Genomic DNA, 20705 nt, shown 5'->3' on the forward strand with positions numbered 1-20705 from the left:
ACTCTGTAATGATTGCATTATTCAAATTTCATTGAAACGGAGGTAAAGAAAGTTTAAAAGCTGGTGACTAACAGCAGAATTCATTTCAGATTGAGAAATATTTGCTACATAAGAATATATACATATATATGTGTGTGTGTGTGTGTGTATGTATGTGTATATGTGTGTGTATATATGTGCATGTGTATATATATATATATATATATGTATATATATGTGTGTGTGTATGTATATATATATTTATATGATAATGCAAGTGAAACAAAATGACTGCAAACCACAAACTAAAATCATGTGACTGATTTACCCCTCTAAAAGCTTACTTTTATTCTGTAACATTGAGGAGCATAAATTTGATTTCTATTTCAATAATTTTAGTATTTAATAAATTTTGGTCATTTTTTCCCCTCAAAACTGCATCAGAGATTTACACTTTACTCCTAACATATGTGTCGGTACATTTGAAGAAAACTATATTGTTTTGTGTTTATAGTGTTTTTATAGTGGGCAAGTTTTATTTTGGCCTATACATGGTTGGCAAGTTGGTAGTGTGTTACATTTTAATATAGGCAGACTGTAGAGTTGCTGAGAATTTGGTTTCTAAACTGGTACTTTTTTACCTGCTCTTACCTTCTGCATGGGATATTTGACAGTCAACTTAATACATCTCTCTCTCTCTTTTTTTTTTTTTTTTCATTCTAGACTATCTCCTGATATCTTCCACACCCTCTGATAATGTTTTTCTCTCTCTCCTGCCTCTCTTCCCCTGCCTATCTCCTCAAAACTTTTAAACAAGATCCAATAGACTTTCAAGTTGTACTGTCATATGTGCATTTTCAATTATTAACTCCCGACTTTTCTATATCTCAGTTATCACTCATTGGATTGCATTTTACATTTAAATTTTCTCAATACTCACTTCTATTTTTGCATTTTCTTTTGCTTCATCTTTAATCCTCTCTAATCCTCTTTGCAAAACAAAAAGAAAAAAAACTAACAAAACTTACTAATCCATCAGCTATTTTACTAACCTTTAGCAGTTTCTTGTTATATTACTTTTCAATTGACATTTTTAATCAGGCAAGTTTTCAGGCACCTCTTCCTTGGTACCATTACCATTTAACTCTCTTCACAAACTGGTTTCTTTATTACCCTTTAATTTAACTAACTTTCAGATAAGACTCAAATATTTACATCTTAATCTGTTGCATATTTCACTTTTGCTTTTGTATATTAGGTCTAAATATTACACAGAGGCACACATAATACATGTGCTTGCCCTCGCACTCACACAGACATCTGCATCCAACTTCTGATCAGTGTTGGGTCATTTAAGAAGTAACTATTGACAAGGCTTGCCATTTATGAAAGTTAACAAAACCTGTTGTGAAATTATTAATCTCGGCAACAACACATTATGTTGGAGTGCTACTGGGTTGAGCAGATGCAGCATCCCACAGAGATGACTGACTGACTGAGACTCTGCTCAATGGGTCACCTGGGAGGACACCAGAATATACCAGCAAATGGTGAATGCAATAACACACTGCAATGGTGCATGCCTGCACCCCTGACCTGAGTGCTATTATTTGTTGTCTTTCTATAGTCAGGCATTTGATTCTAAACAATCACTCCACTGCCAAAATATTCAACATCAAGCACCATTTCATATTATACATTTCATCTTTGACTTCTTTCAGTCATTAAACTGCAGCTATGCTGGGTTCATCGCCTTGAAGGGTTTTAGTCTCAGAAATCAACCTCAGTACTCAAGTCTGGTACTTATTCTGTTGGTCTCTTTGCCAAAATGTTAAGTTATGGGGGACATACGTAAGCCAACACTGGTTGCTAAGTGGTGATGGGACGAACACCAAGACACATATACGCATAGATGGGCTTCACCACAGTCTCCAGCTACTAAATTCACTCATAAGGCATTGGTCAGCTTAGAGCTATAGTAGAAGGCACTCGTCCAGGATGCCATTCTGGGGAAATGAACCTGAAACCATGTGGTTGCAAAGCAAGCTACTTAACCTCATATCCATGCCTGCACTTATATTTCAATTTGTAAAATGAGTTATTTATTAGAAGAAAGACTAGAGTTTTCTGGACCAGTCTTTTTCTTTTTGTGTTTCTGTGTTCTACCCTAAGCTTTGACAATTTCATTCTTAATTTGTGTTCAGTAAGAATTTGTGACACATAAGAGATGATTCAATGAATGAGGATTATGCTAAATAGAACACAGAGACATAGAAGCAGGCATGATATGTAGTTAATAAGTTTATTTCACAGCTGTTTGGTTCCAAGTTTGATCCTACTGTACTACACTTTAGCCAAGTGTCTTCTGTCATAGCCCTATATTGACCAATGCCTCTTGAATGAAATTTGGTTGATGAAGACTATATGGAAGCCCACTGTGTGTGTGTGTGTGTGTGTGCATGTGTGTATCATCATCATCATTGTTTAACATCTGCCTTTCATGCTGGCATGAATGGGACAGTTTGACAGCACCCATGAGCCTGCTCAACTGGAGAGGAATGCAGGGGATATGCCTGTATGCAAGGACAACCACAGTCTTACTTAGCTTGAGGTATCTTCTGAAGCACAGCAAACTGCCAGAAGCCCCTGTCATCCTTTCTGTGAGTCCCAACATCTGAAGGTCCTTTCTCACCACTTCGTACCACACCTTACTGGGTCTGCCCCTTCCACATGTTCCCTTTACAATTAGACATTGCATTTATTTTTATATATATATATATATATATATATATGCATGTGGGTTTGTTTCTTTAAGCAATATGAAGAAAGAAAATTAAATAAACCAGTTCTTTCAATCAAAGTCCCTTGTGATAATTGTTCTACCCAGGTACACAGACAATCATTATAAATACAGCAAACTAGTGTTGCCCCATTGAAAACTTGTAACAATACATTGTTCACAAATCATATAATCTTCCAGACTACTAAACTCATTTTTAGAGTTTATAAAACATAATATATATCCTACGCACACCTTGTTTCAGTCAGTTCTAATTACTGATCGCCATCAGAAATAAATTGCCTGATGTCAGTTGAGATTTAATGTATATATAAATATCATAAATATACATTCTAAATATACAGTAAACAGTCTGCAAAATTCTGATCTGGATGACCACAACTCATCTTAGATATTTAAGTTTGTGTGCTCCTTTGGTTACAACCTAATAAATCCATCTATGAAGTGCACATTATGAAAATTCAAAGCAGTCCATACTTTCTGCTTATTGTAACAGAACTCAGACTCACTAAGACTACTGGTTAATCTAGGATTATTGGGTAATTGTGATATTCTGATGATCTTTGCTCTTGAAAATTGTGTGAATTAATGGTCAACATTTTCAGACAAATGTCTCAGAAGGAAGACCTAGGGGTAGACCAAGAATGAGATGTTTGGAGAATATCTATTGTCTCAGTTGGTTTTGTTTGGAAATTCAACCAGAAAGTCTAATGACGGTTGCTTCTAATAGGACCTTATTGATGAGGTGCCTGAAGACTATATCCTCCATGACCTTCTCAGGAATAGTGGGCAGAGAAGATGGTTGGATGGCTGTCTCCACAGGATGGACCACTTCAGTGATATGCTAAGAATGTGATGTATCTAGTTCTTTAGAATCTGCTTTATAAACCATTAATAACTTGCATCTCCCTCCCTCTCTACACTTGTTACATAAATGTTTCTCTGTCATATTCCATAGCAGTTACCTTATTTTGAGGACTGGGCCTAGATGCCTTTCATCTATGGCAGCATTTAGAAAGGAAGAGCCTGTTCAGCCATTACTAAAGTAGATTTTTATTTTTGGCAGTATAAAGACATGGGACACTCAGAGACATCTTATTGTTCTAAGCCTTGTCTATGGCTCATATTTTCTTATAGTTCTTGACTCCTAGTTGATATCACAGTTCTCAGAATATCACCTTGTATCTCAAGTAACATGCTGAGATTTTTTTCATCCTATCTTAGCTCATTAAAGAAGCAACCATATTATTCTTGGCAGTTTTAATTGATACCTCTTTTGTTGATTTAGTGTACACTCATTTCTACAGATCTTTGATTCCTTTTCATAAAAAAACTGATTTTCTCTTACTATAGTAAAAACAGGCAGGGACAGAAAAAATAAAATTCCACTGTTCTTTTCTGTATTTTTTTCTTGGAAATTTTCTCAGTGCCTAATAAAGATAAACTGGTAATGAAAGACCATGGCTTTTGAAATATCTACTAGAATGGATTTATTTATAGGTGCTGAGATCTTGGTCACTTTTTTAATTTTATGTTTTTAACCTAACTCTTCCATTTGGTTCAATTTCTTACATGACTATTCCAAACTGTTCCTATCTTTTCACTTAACAAACCCAACCATCAAACCAGAACATAGTCTGAAAGTATGGATTCAGATGCAAATTAACCTAATACTACAACCTTATGTAAATGGAACACAACCAGCAGATAAATAAGAATATTAAAAAAAAAAACAATTAATAAAGAAAAAAAAAGAAACAATCTTCATCTAATTTACATCTCCATAATTTTTCTCTCTGTCTGCAGGAATTTGCAAAGTAGTCGAAACACTATCCATAAAAACCTGGTTCTCTGTTTGATGTTAGCTGAAATTACATTTCTAGCCGGTATACACCAGGTCAAAAATAAAGTAAGTATTTCTTAGGGTGCTTTATTTTTTTTTTTTACTTCCTTTTACCTTTAAGGATGTGGACAGTCTTATAAGTAAGGAGAATCTTGAAGTGTGCTAATAGGGTTTTATATTAAAAATTTTATCACTGGTTTTGAGATGATCTACTGGTGTATGGAGTAGGAAATACCTTTGGGTTAGTTTTAACCACTTGCTAGTTGGAGCTAGTTTAAGTTAATGTATTACATTTCTTTCACTTATCATTTTTAACCATCTGATTTCTAAAATATACCCTGGTTTATCATGAATATTTCCTCCCTTCTCTTTCCGAAAACTTTGCTGTCATATGTCAACAGTCTTTCATTTTATACTCCCATATATTTATACACATTCTTATGTATGTGTACACACACACACACACACACACCTACATCTTTCTTCCTTCACAGCCTATAACACTTTTAATTTGGTGTTATCAAGGTTAAATTTTCTATTTGTTTCATTTTTTTTTTCTTTGCTTTTCATGTTTTCCCCTCTTACAACTGGTTAGTTTTGTCCATTACCTCACAATACAAACTTTAAAAAAAAATATTAAAAAAAAATTTTATACAACAGTAATAATTACAAACAAAAAATAATTTTAAAATATTTGAAAAGAATCTTAAACTTTCTAATTTTGAAAAGTAAGTTTTATGTCATTGTACCATTTTTACAGTCGGTACCATAGAATTGGCTGTAAACCTTTGGATAACATAATCTGAGAATTCTATAAATTATTTTACTTCCACCTCTGTCCCTGAATAAGATTAATCACATATTTATAAGCATTTTAAACAGTTAAGCACATTTCTGTGATATAAATAAAATATTAACTTTGTTTTCTCTCTGCTGTTCAGACCAAAGCAGTTATATGCACCTCTCTATTATTTTGTGATATTGTCTTAATCATATTAAAAGATTAAGTAATTATCACTAAAGCTAAAGTCCAGTTAAAGTACTTAATGTGAATTGTCACCACCATCACAATCTCTCTGAGGCTCTAAACCTGTTCTGTACTCACAGTTGGAGAATATGATGGTTGTTTTTGACTTGCCATATGCTTCAGCCACTTTAAGCTCAGTTATTTCAGATTTGAATGTTAATTTATGATGTTAGTAAACAAAAAAACATTTCTAATTTAGGCTCAGAATCTTTTTTCTTTTCTTAGTGGGAAGGCGTTGGTTGATTAAGGTGACCTCAGAATTCTACTGATACTTTATTTTATTTGATTCACCTTGAAAGGATGAAAGGCAATGTTGATCTGAATTTAAACTCTGAGAAATATTGGTTTCAAATTTTGGCACTAAGCCAGCAATTTTGAGGGAAGCTGGCAAGTCGATTACAACAACCTCAGTTCTCAACTAGTACTTATTTTATTTTATCGATCCCAAAAGGATGAAAGACAAAGTCAGTCTTGGCAGAATTCAGACTTGGAGCACCACCTTTATCTCACAGTAATATTAGTAAGAACAATTGAAAATAGGAAAAACTCTTATTTACAATAAATGCAATGCCAGGTCAACTAGTAGTTGATTTGACCTGATGGTCATTGGTGATTATGATGATAATGGTGATAGTGATTTTGGTAGTACTTCTGCTTTGTTGGAAAATTTTGCTCTGGTAGCACCTGCAGTGGTGAAGTTACAAAGAAGTGCTATTCTCACCTACTACTTTTACAATTATTGCTCCTATTAGTATGATTACTATTACTACTACTACTATTGTAAGATAATAAACATATAATGGTTTAACCACTTTTAATCAGTCAGTGATAAAAGTAATGTGAATTTGTATCACTGCTATTTTCTAATGAGTCTTGGATTAGAAATTATCAGGACGATGCATCTGCAATGTTGGATGGAAAATTTTATTTCAGGAATTTATCATAAATACAGCGACTTTGCTTTCTTCATGAAAGCAAATTGGTTGTAAATATAGGATAGTGTAGTGGTTGTAGCTTATTACTAAGTAGTTTAGTTGGTTTATTTGAGCAGATTGCTGGCACAGAAGTCACTGATGGATCATTGATCAGTGATAACCAATATCACTAGATATGTAATAGAAAAAAATATAAAATGTTGCTGTATTCTAAACTTCATAACTGAACCAGCATTTGCCATAGCCATTGTATTTTTATTATGCTTGTGTTGTCCAAATATTTCAAACTTAAAACATAATCTATTTAAAAAAAAAAAAAAAAGACCCATATGGAAGATGTGGCAATTACATTGAACTGGTTCTGTGACTTTGTAGAGAGACTCCTACACTGACTCTCTTTTTTTATGTGTCTTCATGTGGATGAAACCTCTTGTGACATACATTACATAAAATACTGATGTCAGTATATACTTGTATCTGTCTACTTATGATTTGTTGCTAATATATGCTTGCTAGGTAATTATTTATTAACGTTAGTTAATCAATAGTACCTGTGAAATCAAATTCAATGGTTATTCCAGAATAATGTTGAATATCTACCAAAAAAAAAAAAAGAGAGTTAGTATTTTCTACAAGCCACATTGCCTCAATAAATTTGACATATCTCAGCAAAAAAGTAGTTTCCAACATGTAGTTTCATTTCTCAGCAAGAGATAGATTTGTATAAAGAACTGCTTTCCACAGTTTAGAGTAATCAAATTATGAGTGGATATGATTCCCTCAGTAAAAAGGTTGAACACTGACAACTTGGGTTTTGCAATAATCTGAATATTACTACCAATATATATTTTCTTATTCAGTTGAAGACCAGTGTGTTAGGCTATAATAACAAATTCACTGCCTTATATGTATGTATGTATATATAGACAGGAATTATCCAAAGTGTATCAGTTCAATAACAGATGATTATATATTTCTTTGACTTTCAGTTAAGTCACTTTATTTGACAAGATAGACAACTCACAATAAAAGCTGGAAAGAACATTCTGCTGCAAAATAGTTTTTCAATCTTTCATACAAATATTGATCGATCTAACACTTTATTGATTGATTTAACACTTATCAGCAATCATTGCTAAGTGATATATATACACACACACACACACACACACACACACACACAAGCTAATGTTGCTGTGACAGTTCAGTAGACAAATCTTTCTCCAAAATGAAAGCAGTTATTTTTACTATCGTCTGCCTATCTTATGATCTTTCTCTCTCTCTCACATACACAAATACACACACACATACACACACTCATGAACACACTCTAACAATCGAAGTTTATAAAAATCAATATAGAATGGGGTGAAAAATGTTACATTTCCTCTTGTTCCTTCTCTTCATTTCCATTCTTGTGCACTTTAGTACATACTGCATTTTGATGTTTGTACAGCTTTGGGATACATCAAAAAAGACATTGTTGCAAATCAGCAAAAGAAAAAGAAATCTAGATTGTTGTTTTCAGGGATAAAATTCTAATTTTGGTGCAGTTTGTTAACTTCTGATTAGCATTGACTGCAAATTCCTATAAGTAAAATTTCAACTGGTTCTAATACTAATGTGAGTGAAACAGATTGGTTGGTTGAAGAGGAGGTGGTGGAGGAGAGACAAATTTGAACATCATTATATTGTTGAAACCGGTATGATTGGTATGCACAACCACTTGCAATAGCTAATTTCTCAGTTGAGAAGTAACAGTGTTACTTACATCCACTCTCTTAAGTTTCAACACAATGAGTTAGATCAAGATTCAAATCACATGTATGCTAAACAGTCAAAAGTCACAGCATATTCTAAAATAGCTTCAGTACCACTGAAAATACATGCTGTTGGATTGATACTGGATTTTTGCTTGGCTCAACCACAGTTAGGAATATTTATTGATCCACTTTCCACAATCTATAAATAAACTAAGGAGTCTTTTGCTTTTGATCCACATTTGACATTCTCGATATTCTTTTTTAGTATATGATTCCCCATCAAATCAGAAATGAGATTATATAACTTTGAAAAGAGTGTGGAAGTGAAAAAATTAGAATTGGTAATGAGCATTGTGTTTTTTATAGCGAGAATGACTGGATTTTGAATTGAGTGGATTGAGTTTCAGGATTTATTGGGATCTACACTGAAAACTATATACCTTCTGTTGTCCCTTTGAAAGATTGGGTAATAGTTGAACAACCATATCATCCACATTCACACACACACACAGACACGTATTAAAATGATATTTTTCTAAATTAAAAGATGGGAAGAAATATTATAAGAAGACAGATATGTACCTACTGCTTTCAACCCACCTTCATGTACATACAAAAAGAACAATTATCAAAAAATTCAGTTTTGAGGCCAATTCTAAATAGCTTTTATTTAAATGTCTAGATTTACCAATAACTATTATACTTTGTGTAAAAAGAGGTCTGGTAGGATTCTTCACACGAGTCTTCTTGTGGAAACAGTTCAGTATCTTAGTTTTTCTTTCCTTATCTTTGTTGGAAATCTCAATTGTAAAAGCTTCGTCATAAAATTACAAAGTACATATTCATCACAGATGGGAACCCCAGGAGAACCTGAGTTTGATTACAACATATAATTTTACCTCATTTATCATCATCATTGAGATCTTTTTGATTACTATCTATTCTATGTAACTAAAGTGGACACTTTAAGATCATTATTAGAATGATACATATATTAGACATTGTTTAATCCTTATTGCTATTAATGATAATAACCTATAAATGCTATTTCCTTTTGGAGAATTAACATTTAAGTATAACCTTGTCTGTCTTAGGTATGAAGAACTTTACTAGTAACATAGGTCTCAATTTTCTTTTGTTTAGGACATGACATAGGTGTATTCAAACAAGATTTTTTTGTGTATTGCTTGGATTTAATTCAAATTTTAACTAGTGTCAGATTTAAATTTTGTAAAGATATTCCTTGTTTCTATAATTATTTACAAAGCTATCAGCAAAGTAAACTACTATAAAAATACATATAAAATTTGAAATCACTGTTTTATATTTCTTGAGCAACTCAAAAGTCACACTGGTCTGTTAATGTTATTAGCTTATTCTAATAATACATTGCCAGTGTGGTGATATCCTTTTCATGTAAATAAAGATGAGTTGGTACAAATTTTAGAACCAACCAAACCTAATATGTAATTAGAATGTAAGGCCATTTTTTTTTCAAATGCTATTCTTAGTTCTTTTATATAGAAAGCTATTTACTTTATTGTTGTTCCCAAACAGTATAATAAACTAATGACATAGAGCTTTTCTATGTCTACCTATCTAAGATCTTTGCTGCAAAGAGTTGTTTTATTATCTTAAATATACTTGGCCACCAAAATCCCTTTGTTGTATTAGCAGAAATCAAACCCCCTGTTGCATGTTTGCACTTCATTCACTGTGTCTAATCTATAAATGTTTACCTTTGCACTTGTGACATTCAGTTTCAATTTGTCGTCCGTGTCACTTCACTCTCTCCTACCATTTATACATCTATTTTAATAAAATTCTTAATTTACTCAATTTTGGTTTAATGTCTACTTTAAAAAAATCAACTTGGTACAGTGATTAGGAGAGGAGATTAGGCATTATAAATTGCTATCATATTCCATATATCTGTGTGCATGCATGTGTGTGGTAATTGTCAAAAATATTTCTGCCCAAAATATCATTAAACCAGTGATATTTTAAGACTGTCAGATAACCTGAGATGATAACTGAGTGAGCTATAAAGTAATAATGGTTTCAAATTTTGGCACAAGGCCTGCAAGTTCAGGGCAGTGGGTAAGCCAATTATGTCAACCCCAGTACTCAACTGGTATATATTTTATTGACCCTGAAAAGATGAAAAGCAAAGTCAACTTCAGCTGAACATAAAATGAGTGAAATGCTACTAAGCATTTTACCCAGCATGCTAAGGATTCTGTCAGCTTGCCACCCTAAAGCAATATTTATAATATTATGAGACCACAAAAATGTTTACTTCATTTATTCAATCTAAGAATATTACTTGCATTACATGTACCTACATATCTTAACATGATATTGTGCATATGGTTGTGTTTTCAGTAATTTCTCATTTTCAACTATTTAGTGTTTGTTGCTGATCTTTTACTAGTGGCAATCCCTTTCTAAAATGAGATTGGTCTATTAGGATTATGTTAGCTTTAGATGGAAACTTTACAACTTCTTTGAGTTATCATTTGTCAAGTGATTATGACCTGTTTTAAAACCTTTGAAAATAAGTGATTGATTGAAATCAATCATTACTTAAGATTCTGCTAAGTGAACCTATCTTAGCTTATTAATCTTAAATTATTATTAAGATTTAATTAATCTTAAATCATAGTTAATTATTTGTTTCTAAGGTGAGCTGGATTGCAAGAATAACCATAAAAATATCATTGCACTTCAAAATGATTCAGTCATGAGATTTACACTAAAAACTAGAAATTATTGAAGAAAATCCTGTATATAATATATTCCCTTAATACATGTATATTATTTTAATCTCTTAATATTTATCTTCTTTTTCTTTTGTTTTTTTCCAGATTTTCTGCGCTGTGATTGCTGGTGTTCTTCATTTTCTCTTTTTAGCAGCATTTTGTTGGATGTGTCTTGAAGGCATCCTGCTCTATATAATGCTTATTGAAGTCTTTGAGGCAGAATCTCGTCGAACTGCTTTTTACCTTTTTGGTTATGGTAGGTTACTTGTCCCTTTTATCTACTTTAGGACAAAATGAACAAAGCTGTAAGAACAAAAATGGCAAGTGTGTAAAAAGCCATTGGTAATGAAAGATGTAGAGAATGTCTTAAGTTAAAATAGTAAAAGCCTTGTTTATATAATATTTATTATAAATATCACAACCTGTTTTCAGTCATGTTACATTAGTAATTCTTTCATTTTATTTAATGTCTCTGCAGCCTTGAGAAGAGCATGAATATTACAAAACTCAGTCTTTCTTCTGTAGCCAATAAATGTTTTCATCTGTAAGAACTATATTTGCTTAAAAAGTATAACGCAATATACAGACTCTTAAGCTCTTTTCTATAGATTACAAACAATAAGTCCAACTTGTAATTTTGTTGTCCAACATATATATCTACCTTTTAATAACACTATCAGGTATCCCATCTTATTGGTTGTAGTCATCTACAATGGCTTCAACCATTATGGACAAACTAAGAAGCTTGAGATATTTTAAATGAAACTGGAAAATGTGTTATTTTCCAGTTTCATTACTGCACTAATTGGAGAATGAAGTGAAATGTTTTCAACCAAGAATTGAAACTTTGGTTGCCAAGATAACAACCACAGCAATAATAATGATAATTCTGAGTGAAATCATTTTGCTTCTCAGTGCTTTACCATTTGTTCATACACAAGCATTTGCAGAAACAGCAGTAGCTTTTCAGACATGTATTAGTGCTACTATATAAAAGTTCTTTGCATCATTGTAAATATGTGTATTTGACATGCCTTTGACAAGTTAAACCACAAAAAATGTGAAGGACATTGGTCTGCAGTAGGGTGAGTAATTACACAGTAAGGTTTATCGTAGTTTGTTTAGGATAAAATATTCATGAAAATGTCAAACGGAAATAAAATACATTGTTAACAGTCAATCATCTTCAATATTTTTAAACTAGGCCAAGGCTTGAACCCAGAAACCTTTTATCGTATTAGGTCTAAACACTGAGCCTTCGTCTCAAAGAACAACAACTGATAAAATGTTAAGGTACTTAGGCATTAGACTTAAAAATTTGTTTGTATGTATTTTACATTTGTATTATTGTTGATATCAATAAATGTTTGAATATGTTTTTCCGAGATGAATTTCATAATAGTGCCTGTTTTTCAGACTATTTCTTCATCTTAGATATGTTGTTCTCAGCCACATGGTTTCAGGTTCATTCTCACTGTGTGGTACCCTGGGCAAAATGTCTTCTGCTAAAACTTTAGGCCAACCAAAGCTTTGTGAGTGGATTTGGCAGGCAGAAAGTGAAAGAAGCCTGTCATATATGTGTGTGTATTTGTGTCAGTGTTGCTTGATAATTGTCGGAAAAGCTGTGTCTCTTGTTTCCAAACTTCTATGGAAATATATCCAGCCATGAAGAAATATTACCTTGTTTGGCAATAAGTCAGGATTGGTGGCAGGAAAGTCATCAAGCTGTAGAAAACCCACCTCAACAAATTATGTTTGACCCATGCAAGCATTAAAAATGGTTGCTAAAATGATGATGGTGATAATATTTTGAAGCTGTTGTCTCTTGAAAATACAGGCTAGTGGTTGGATCATCATCCCAATGTACTAAAATAAATGTTCCAGGTTCAATCTTTGACCTATCTCAGACAAGTGGAGATAGAATTATACCAAATTAAAAGTCGGCAATGCTTCCAAGATGAGAAAAACACACATTATGAAACCTTTTTCTTTCTGTCATCAATCTCAAATTTTTCTGTTTGAATTTCTTAAATTTCATTTACTTCTGTAAATTTGTTTCAGCTGTACCTTTTAATGTTTCTCGTCTACTTTATTTTATTTTATATCTCATGTGTCTTTTTGTTTTGTTGGGGGTAATCTCCAGCTGTTCAAGCATCTCAACCCTTTTCTATTTACACACAAGCATCTTAACCCCTTTTCCGTTTGTTCTTCAGGAATCCCTGCTCTGATTGTTGGAATCGCACTTGGTGTAGATTACAGAGGATATGGCACAGATAGGCAGTTAGTTTACTTTTTTTCTAACCTTTATAACTGCAAGATTTGGAGTTAATGTTTTATCAGTTTGTTTGAAAATATTTTCTAAGTTAATTTTTTACTGTCACATTATGATGGAATGATTATTGCCCTTGTATTAACTGTCTCCTAGGGTTACCACATGATAAAAAAAATCTTAAAGTAGCCAAAAAATTGATCAAAATAAGCTAAAACATTTCCTTTGTAAAGGATTATTTGTATATAATGTATTGACAAGTTATAACATTAATACAAAACCAAAAATGTTTGTGGTGGTAGAGGTACAATTTTAGTACTTGTTTACTACTTATTCTGCCAATCTCAGAATGATGAAGGGCAACTTCAAGGTACTAAAAGATATAATTAACTATTGTAAGGCTTTTTGTGAAGAATTTTTTTCTTTTTTCCACTCAAATGAATTAAAAAATATACAAAGATGAGTTTCAACAAATATTGTGTATGTTTAAATCAAATATATTTTGTTAATTTTCATTTTTCAAATCTAAACTTTTTCCTTGTTAAGAAGCCACTTATAATTTTTTTTTAAATTTACTTTCTTTTCTATTGCAGTTGCTGGTTGAAGATTGATAATTACTTTATACTTAGCTTTGTGGTACCGGTTGGCATTATAATTCTTGTAAGTAATGAAGATGTATATATATATATATTTTTTCCTTGTTTATGAATAATAATTCACACCTGAATTTGAATTTTGCAATTTAATTCATTCAATGGAACTGAAAAGGATATATAATTCCATTGGTCTTATTTCATCTGCCTCTGGGAAATACATTCCAAATCTTCTTTCAGTGTTAACATGTAATAACCAGACACAGGAGTGGGAAGAATTAATCTTTCACTCTTTAGAGGTTTGCACAATCTATATGCATGCACTGGCTTTATGGAATGGTCATGATAGTTTTTATGATAACTACAAATTATCTAGTTGGGGATGCTCCAGCATAGCCAAAGCCTGCTTTCTGGAATCAGTAGGACAGTAAAGAAAAACAAATATTATAATTTATGATCTATACTCTCTCCAAATTTCATTTTGTTTTAATACAGGAGCTATTGTGAAACGGTTTCCCTTGCTCTTGCTTTAATCCCAGCTGTTAATCACATTCTTTATTGTCTTCCAGATTAACATGTTCATGTTGCTCTTAGCAATATACATGATGCACACTCACGCCAACACTGCTAATTCTAAAGAACGGTCAACTAAAGAAAAGATAAAGTAAGTTCAACTCTTCAATAATGTCATACTTTATTTAATTTTGATTGATTTGTTGGGTGGTTAATTAATATTACTTATTGATATGTTTATTGTGTGTGACTTTTATAGTTTTGTTGTTCTTTTATTTTACTTTTATTTTGTGAAGCGATATATCTAAAAATAATAATATTGGCTGTTATTATTAATATCATTATTCAGTGATGATGATAATATAATAATACTGATTTCTTAAATGGGCAATATTTGAGGAAGGGGAAAATAAACATTGTGATATTCATGCCTTTCCCAAGTGTATTTGTAATGTATGATAGGCTGAGAAAGTCAACAACTCTTCCATGCATTCTTCAAATTCAAGCTGAAAAAAATACTTAATTTTATCCTATGAAGCTTAAATACAAAGAGAAGCTTGGAGATTTGGGATGAAAAAATGTTGTAGCCAGGGTTGTGACACAAGAAAACCCAAATGCAATCATCAATATTAATAATAATAATAATTATTCATGTAAGTGAATAGCTGCTTCTCATCCTTCCTTTTCATTCTATAGTATTTGATTGCTATGGTTTTGCTCCTTACAAAGCAGGGTAGAATAATAATTATTATTAAAAATAATAATAATATGTGTGTATAATATATATATAATGTATATATGTATACATACACATTTACTGTTGTCCATATATTTTTGGTGCTATCAAGGGCAAGCTATTCTATTTGTGCTGGCACAAATGTTCATTAGGATGCCCTTTCTACCGCTAAGTAGGGAGTCAAACATGTTTTTGTTGAGACAGGCAGGCTTGAAGAAGCATAATTATGAGCCTTGCTCAGAGACTGCAACACAGAATCTCTAGTATAATAGATGTAATAAACATCTGCCCATATCATCAATAGCATAGCACTATAATTTTTACATTCATTGTTCTTCTCACTCTCTCCTTAACCTGATGAAATTGTTTAGGCTCTAGTCTCTTTTCTAACCATATTACACTAAGGAAAAATTGAAGTGTGAAAGACCAATGTTTCTAGATCAAAACATACAGTAGTACAATATTAGAAAAGTATAATCAAGAGAAAAACTGAATATTTCATATATCTATTTGAAGAACTTAATTTACTAAATCATTTGCAATTACTTACTGTATATTATTTAACTTGCTCCATACAAAACACTGAGACTGCCCCTGGCTCCTTTGTTACTGACATGCCTGAATATTGAAAGCTTTCATTTCTAAATTAAATTTCCACTAAAATCTCATTAATAACTGAATGAAGAGTTTGTAGGAAAAGTTCCAATAATGTTTTTATGTAGGAACCTTTTATCAAGTTGTACTACCAATAACAGTTTAATATATTCAATGAAAAAACAATACTGCTATTTTACTAAATCACTCTGATGTTAATTTTGAAAATCAATAACAATATATAGCAGTGTATACTTGGAAAGGATTAAACATTTTAATTCACTTGTTGCTTAAAAATATTATAAAAATTCCTTATTCTTGTATAACGCTGAGTAAATGTTTTGCATTTGTTACTTGATTAGTGATGGTGGTAGAGTATGTCTTTTGTTTTTATTTGTTTTTGTTTTCCTTTCTTGAAGAAAGGAAAAATTTCTTTTCATTCATCTTTATTTTGTTTAGTAAAAGTTGAGTTCTTCAATATCTTACAAATTATTAAATAATTTTGTTATAAAAACTTAGATAAAAAAAAAAAAAACTCACTGGTACATTGGCTACAAAGTAGGATAACTGAAAGTGTGAATGTATTAGAGAGATTCTGTGTCTCTACATTAAAAATATGAAGGAAACTAGAAGTTTGGGCATGAATCACCCACACTTAACTACTTGCTTAAAAGATAATTAAATATGTGTGTGCATGTGTGCATGTGGGCACAGTGTGGCCAAATGGTTGCGAAATGTGCTTTGCAACCACAAGGTCATAAGTTCGAATCCATCATGTGGCAGTTGAGAAAATGTCACTTTTTTTATTGCCTCACTCAGCCTGAGTGAGTAGATGCATATCATCTGGATCATTTCTGTAATTCAGAAATACAGCTTTGTCACTGTGTCATGCTGGTTCTGCTTTAGAATTGCAATAAGGATTCACTTGTTTATGAAATGCTGCAAGTCATTTACACGTGAATTCAATGAGCAAGCATTTCAGTTGACTAATTGAACAACTGAATCCACATCATTGAAACTCTTGGAGAATCATTCATATATATATATATATATATAAAGAGAGAGAGCGAGAGATATAGATGTGCGTGTATTTAATAAAGATGTCAATGTTTTAAATAGAAGCAATTCAATACATAAGGTTTTTATTTTATTTATGTATATTAATTTTATTGTTCTCTTTGCTGCTTTATTTTAAGTTTATATTTAGAATTACAAAAAGGATAAGATTATCTTATTCATTGCATCATGCTCGTGAATATAAAATCTGTATAACTTTTACAAGTGTGCATTACAAGTATAAGTTCATATGTACAAAACATAAATGCTTATATAAGCACATTTATAAATATATGCACTTATATATGTAGGAAAACAGACACATGCTCACTCTCACACACACACACACACACATACACACGAATATATATATATTTGCCTCCCCCCACTCCATAGTTTGATAGATTTATATTAACATACCTGTACACAACATTATCATCTGCTTTTCATGATGGAGTAGGTTGGACATACATATAAAAACACGTTATATAGCATATATGGACCTTGACTGCAGAGTTTGTGAAGGTGAGAAAGAAATGAGGTGAGCATGCTTCACTGGATGTGTAATGTTAGTGCATGGATGACACACTTCTAATGAACTGAAATAAAAACTGTAGCGTATGATAGGAATCGGATGTAATTTGCAAGAGAGAAGACTGTTGTGACATTGCTGCAGCACCATGATAGTTTCTCTGGAGGACATAGTAGCTATTTTTATGTTTCTAGTAATGAGGAGTCAAGGCTTCTGGAAGTTTGTGACATCATCATCATCGTCGTTTAACATCCGCTTTCCACGCTAGCATGGGTTGGACGATTTGACTGAGGACTGGTGGACCAGGAGGCGACACCAGGCTCCAATCTGATTTGGCAGAGTTTCTACAGCTGGATGCCCTTCCTAACGCCAATCACTCCAAGAGTGTAGTGAGTGCTTTTACGTGCCACCAGCACAAGGGCCAGTCAGGCAGGTACTGGCAACGGCCATGCTCGAAATGGTGTATTTTACGTGCCACCTGCACAAGGGCCAGTCCATCGGCACTGACAACGATCTCACTCGAATGTCTTTTCACGTGTAATCATCTGCCATTGAAGCTTCATCTTCCAGTCAAGCAAACTTGTAAACCAGTTAGTGTTCATTCTGACAAGGATGTGGGATAGGTTGATCATCATAAGTACTTAAGTTTTCCTCCAGTGAATGATGTACCAGCCAACATAGTTTATTGATTAGCATCTTCAAAATGAGAGACAGACTGTGAGACAAAAACACATTATGGACAAGGAAGGTGTGGAGACTGAGGCATCTCTCTGCTAAATACATGTTCAGAGCAATTCTAGATAACAAAACAGAGAAGGAGATAGAAACCTATAAAATAGAGGACAAATATGGGTTTCTGTGAAATGACTTGCTAGAAACTACATTCCAGGTCTGTGGCTTGAACAATGTGTTGTTCTGATGTCAGGAAATATAGTTGTGGAATAGATAGAGACATAAAAGACAGGAATAAAGGAAGCAGCAAAGAAAAATTGGTCAGACAAGCTTACACAGCATGAAGAGAAGCAGAAAGTAGAAGCTTTGCCAAAGTTGTGATGATATTATCAGAGATGTGAAGTATTCAAGATTATGAAGCTGTATTTCAGAGTAAATCAACACACTTGTAAGGAAAGCTGTGTTAAAAATGACATCAGTACACTTAACTTTATTGACAGAGAAGGAAAAGGCTTGGAAATGTTATTCAAGAGGTTGCTTATTATGGAAAAAGGGTATATGAGGAAGAGGAACTAACCTAAGCATACCCAAAAGAGAGATCAGCTATTGAAGTAGATATATGTTCAGAATGGCATTAATGATAAGATGAAGAAAGCAGCAGGTCTATCAGGCACAGTTGCTGAGATCTGGTGAAAAACAGCTCAGGCTAATCATTCATATAATAAACTAAGTAATACAGGGAGGTGTCACAAGCAGTGACTTGTGAAAAAGTATTACCATCAACTGCTACAAGAATAAAGGAAATACTTTATTAGAGGAATTAAACTGATGAACCAAGTTATAAAATTTACAGTGTGTTAACACAATTGATTAGGAAGAGAACCAGCTGATGTTCAGAAGTAGTTAGTAGTTAAGAGCGCTAGTAAAATAATTTTATTTTCTCTATACTTTTCAAGCTCCTTAGGAGTAGTTGATCGTCTGCCCTTTGTGGCCTAATTGGCTGTTAATCAGAAATGAACTGCATAGTAAAAATATCCCTGCTTATAACAAGGGATTTAAAAGAAATTTTTTTTTTTCTTTAAGCAAAAGGATGAATTTTATGATGTTTGGGCACAGAGTATAAATGCTGAATGTTAGTGAAATATGAGCATTGAATGTAAAGGTTTTGTAAAGACTGAAAAGAAACAAGGCAAGCATGTTCCACTAAGTGTGTGGTGCCCATATGCATGGGTGACACAGTACAGACATAGTACACAATAGAGATGACACGTAGGTATAGATCTGAGATGGACATAGATGATAGCAATTGGGTAAGGAAGTGCCAGAAGACCCAAATAGAAGGAAGGTGCAGAAGAGTAAGATCAAGAAGACAGAGATAACCAGAAATTCACTGCCATGGAGAAGACTTAAACAAGTCCTTCAATATGTATGGGGAAAAGTAGATGTTAAAATAACGATGATGCTGATTATGGTAATGCACACACATGTAGTGGGTTCTCTCATTGGCCTCAATGTATGAAGGTCCAATAGCCTAGCTGTTAGTCTATCTTCATGGTTACGGATAAGTTCACTGTGAAGAACGTTCACCATAAAGAAAGTTGACTGTGAGGTAAGTTTACCGAGAAAATGTATCCATAGTATCTCACCATTAATAGTTAAAAACTATTTTGTTGAAAAAAGACAGTGAATGGATGATGCTAAACTTTCCCTGTGGTGAATTGATGGTGAACTTACCGGACATGACATACACAGACAATTTGTTTTCAGTGGTGAAGGCTTGTGGAGGAACAACCACATTTTCTGGAAATGCTGACCACAGAAAGTTAGTGTAAATGTTTGAACAACGTACCTCAGGCTTTTCTGTTAGAGTTCTCCATCTTCTGGCTTAGTTGCCTCTACCACAGCTTAGAATCCGACCCACCCTGGTAGGTTAAATTTGACCCTGGGTACTAAACCAGAAACTTATATGTCCTCTCACTCGTTTAAAAAGAATCATGTTCTTGGTTGGCCATTGTCTCTTACCTGCCCTTTGGCAAGCCTTGTTTTCACCTCACACATGCACACACACACACACGCACACACGAAAAGATAGATCAGATGTAGTGTGCAAGAAAGAAGACTGAACTTGTGTGGACATGTGATGCATATGGATGAGGACAAGCTGTGTGAAGAAGTGCTTCTCATTTAATGTAGATGGACCGTGTGAAAAAAAGAAAACCTGGGAAAACATAGGACAGGGTGGCGACCTCAGAATCTTGAACCTCATGGACTGGAACAACAGGCAATAGGTGGTTCTCTAGACACACTCACTTCAGAGAAACTGAGATTCTTGAAGCACAATGTGTGAATATATTTATAAGGTTGCTTGTTGTGGCTTAGCGAGTGACCATTGGTTTTGCACCTACAAAGGGCTTAGCTATATAAGTGGCTCATCAGATTCAAATGTGCCAGAGGCACATAACCTCTCCACAATTGGAGGGAGGAAACGTCATAGTCAGTTAATTTTGTAAACAAAAAATTCCTGGAATGAAACTTTATTGATAGTCTTGGACGATGTGGAGTTATCTCCCTTACATCGGTTTCCGCTGTATCTACAACTTTCAAAGTTGGCAGTGTTTCTCTAGTCGGGGA

At 33.2% G+C, this 20705-nt stretch overlaps 1 protein-coding gene across 25 annotated transcripts in view; it reads left to right on the forward strand.

The window, feature by feature from the left end:
• The window catches only part of LOC106880564 (latrophilin Cirl), a 445635-nt gene that overhangs the window by 407834 nt on the left and 17096 nt on the right, over window positions 1-20705 (forward strand). For all 25 annotated transcript variants that reach the window (XM_052970092.2, XM_052970094.2, XM_089356449.1 and 22 more), the window contains 5 exons: window positions 4586-4688; window positions 11215-11365; window positions 13323-13389; window positions 13972-14038; window positions 14541-14635. In XM_052970092.2, coding sequence (XP_052826052.1) covers window positions 4586-4688; window positions 11215-11365; window positions 13323-13389; window positions 13972-14038; window positions 14541-14635 — 483 coding nt within the window. The remainder of the gene's footprint in view (window positions 1-4585; window positions 4689-11214; window positions 11366-13322; window positions 13390-13971; window positions 14039-14540; window positions 14636-20705) is intronic.

Source organism: Octopus bimaculoides, chromosome 8 (assembly GCF_046866305.1).
Source record: "Octopus bimaculoides isolate indiv1 chromosome 8, ASM4686630v1, whole genome shotgun sequence".
NCBI lineage: Eukaryota > Metazoa > Mollusca > Cephalopoda > Octopoda > Octopodidae > Octopus > Octopus bimaculoides.